The sequence below is a fragment of the Equus quagga genome, unplaced genomic scaffold (assembly GCF_021613505.1).
Source record: "Equus quagga isolate Etosha38 unplaced genomic scaffold, UCLA_HA_Equagga_1.0 HiC_scaffold_5205_RagTag, whole genome shotgun sequence".
NCBI classification, from domain to species: domain Eukaryota; kingdom Metazoa; phylum Chordata; class Mammalia; order Perissodactyla; family Equidae; genus Equus; species Equus quagga.
Window position 1 is genome coordinate 7886 of NW_025793989.1, and position 2220 is coordinate 10105.

At 61.2% G+C, this 2220-nt stretch overlaps 1 protein-coding gene across 1 annotated transcript in view; it reads left to right on the forward strand.

Moving 5' to 3' along the window:
- The window catches only part of LOC124232380 (mucin-2-like), a gene marked incomplete at both ends in the record, with an annotated part of 10983 nt that overhangs the window by 7882 nt on the left and 881 nt on the right, over positions 1–2220 (forward strand). Inside the window, 3 exons of the mRNA XM_046649350.1 lie at positions 130–669; positions 1382–1495; positions 1602–1904. Of these exons, the coding sequence (XP_046505306.1) occupies positions 130–669; positions 1382–1495; positions 1602–1904 (957 nt within the window). The remainder of the gene's footprint in view (positions 1–129; positions 670–1381; positions 1496–1601; positions 1905–2220) is intronic.

Consider the following 2220-nt stretch of genomic DNA (forward strand, 5'->3'; position numbering starts at 1 on the left):
TGGTGTGCGACACTTCAATTGGACTGGTGTGCAAAAATGAAGACCATAAGCCAGGAGGAGTCATCCCCATGCCTTACCGCCTCAACTATGAGATCAACGTCTACTGCTGTGGGTACTGTGTCTCCACATCTACCCCCAGCACCACAGAGACCTCAACCCCAACCCCCACCATCACTACCACCACCACCACAGAGACCTCAACGGCAACCCCCACCACTACCACCACCACCAGCACAGAGACCTCAACTCCGACACCCACTATCACCACCACAGAGACCACAACCCCGACCCCCACCATTACCACCATCACCACAGAGATCACACCTCTGACATCCACCATCACCAACACCATGACCACAGAGACCACAATGCCCACCATCACCACCACCGAGATCCCTACACCAATCCACACCACCCCAAAGACTACGACTCCCAACCCCCCCACCACTACAGAGACCACAACCTGTACTAGTACCCCCATCCCCACCACCAATGAGATCCCAACCTCAACCCCTACCATAACCACCACAGAGACCCCGACCCCAATCCGCACCACCACAGAGACCACAACAACCACCACTACTACCACCACTGAGACCCCAACCTCAACACCCAGCATCCTCGCTACCAGCACGGAGACCCCTACACCTACAGGCACAGTACCCCCGAGTGAGACCACCACACCAAAACCGTCTGAGTCCTCCTCCCCTCTAACATCTCCGTCCACCACCCCCTCTTCCACGGAATCAACCACGCCTCTGACCGCCACCCCAACAATCAGGGAGACATCCAGCACACCACGGCCCCCAACACCAACGGTCACTGCAACAAGAAGCCTTGGCACCACCACTCCAGGTAGACAGACCCCCACGGCACACACTCCTGCTTCCTCCTCACCCTGGAGAGCTCACTCTCCTGCCGGGGTAGCGTTGAAGCTCCTTGGACCCAAGCTGGTGCCCTCAGCCCTGCCTTGTGAGAGGGGTCTCCAGGAAGGTTCCAGTGGGCTTGGCGAGCCTCCCTTACCAGCAGAACCTGGCCACAGAGTGTTCAGGGGGCCACTGGCCAACACCAGTGCATGGGCAGCTTAGCTAAACGCCGCCACTTGCCCCGCAAAACCTCCTTTCTTAGGACAGCTGCCTGCGGCCCACCTCCCTCAGCCCACAGCTGTGTGATGGGCAACATAGATAAAACCGACCCCAGTGGAGCCCACTGAGGGACGTGGGGCCAGAGCTGGGTGGGGGGCAGAGGGTGCCAACCAGGTGCCCCGGGAGACCCTCCCTCCATCCTCCTCTTCTGTCTGCGCCTCATCACTGGGGCTTCAGAGGGCAGCTGGTCAGTGTCCTCGGATGGGCCAGTGTCCTGTGACAACCCCTCCGGCCAGGCGGGCGAGCACTGCTGCTGCCCAGGGGCAGGCGCTCCTCCCCTGTGGGCTTCCCCATTGCCCACACCGTGCATGTGGCCCTGCTCACCCTGACCGAGAGCCAGGGCAGTGGACGTGGGGCCTTTCCATGCCTTGTACCTCACCCCAAGGGAGCTGTCCGGCTGCACATCTATGATGAGCCGTTGCCATCAGCCCTCACCCGTCACCTCCATTCTTACAGGCACACAGACGTCAGGTCCCACCTCCTCGAAGACCACCCCCACCAGTGGAACCACCACCGGGCCCTCCTCGCCCACCCCAGGACACCCCTCCACATCCACTCCTGTGACTGTCTCAACGACCACCACGGGAAAGCCCACCCTGACCTCGACCATGCCACACACCACCAGCACCTTGACCACCAGCGTGCCCACCCCTACCCCGACCCCACTCAGCACCCCGAGCACCAAAATCACCACCGGCTCAGTCGCCTCCTCCACCCTGCTCGTCTGCTGTGTTCTGAATGACATGTACTATGGCCCAGGTACGCAGGCTGCTCTCTCCAACTCTCAGGTGGTGGAGGCTGGTGGAATTTTGGGCTGTGCTTTTCCATGGGTCGGAATCGAGTTTCAGGTCTAAACTGGGAGCTTCCTAGGGAAGCTGGGTGCTGCGTGGGGAGAGCTGATTCTGTGGCCAGCCCCACCTTGCTGCAGCCACGAGTCAGGGGGAGAGGGGTTGGTGGGCTCCCCTCTGGTGGCCTGGGTGGGGACTCGCCTGTGCACACTGGCGGCCAGCCCTGCCTGGATGGCGTAGGCACTGGTCTCTCCCCCTGCAGGCGAGGTGGTGTACAACGGCAGGCA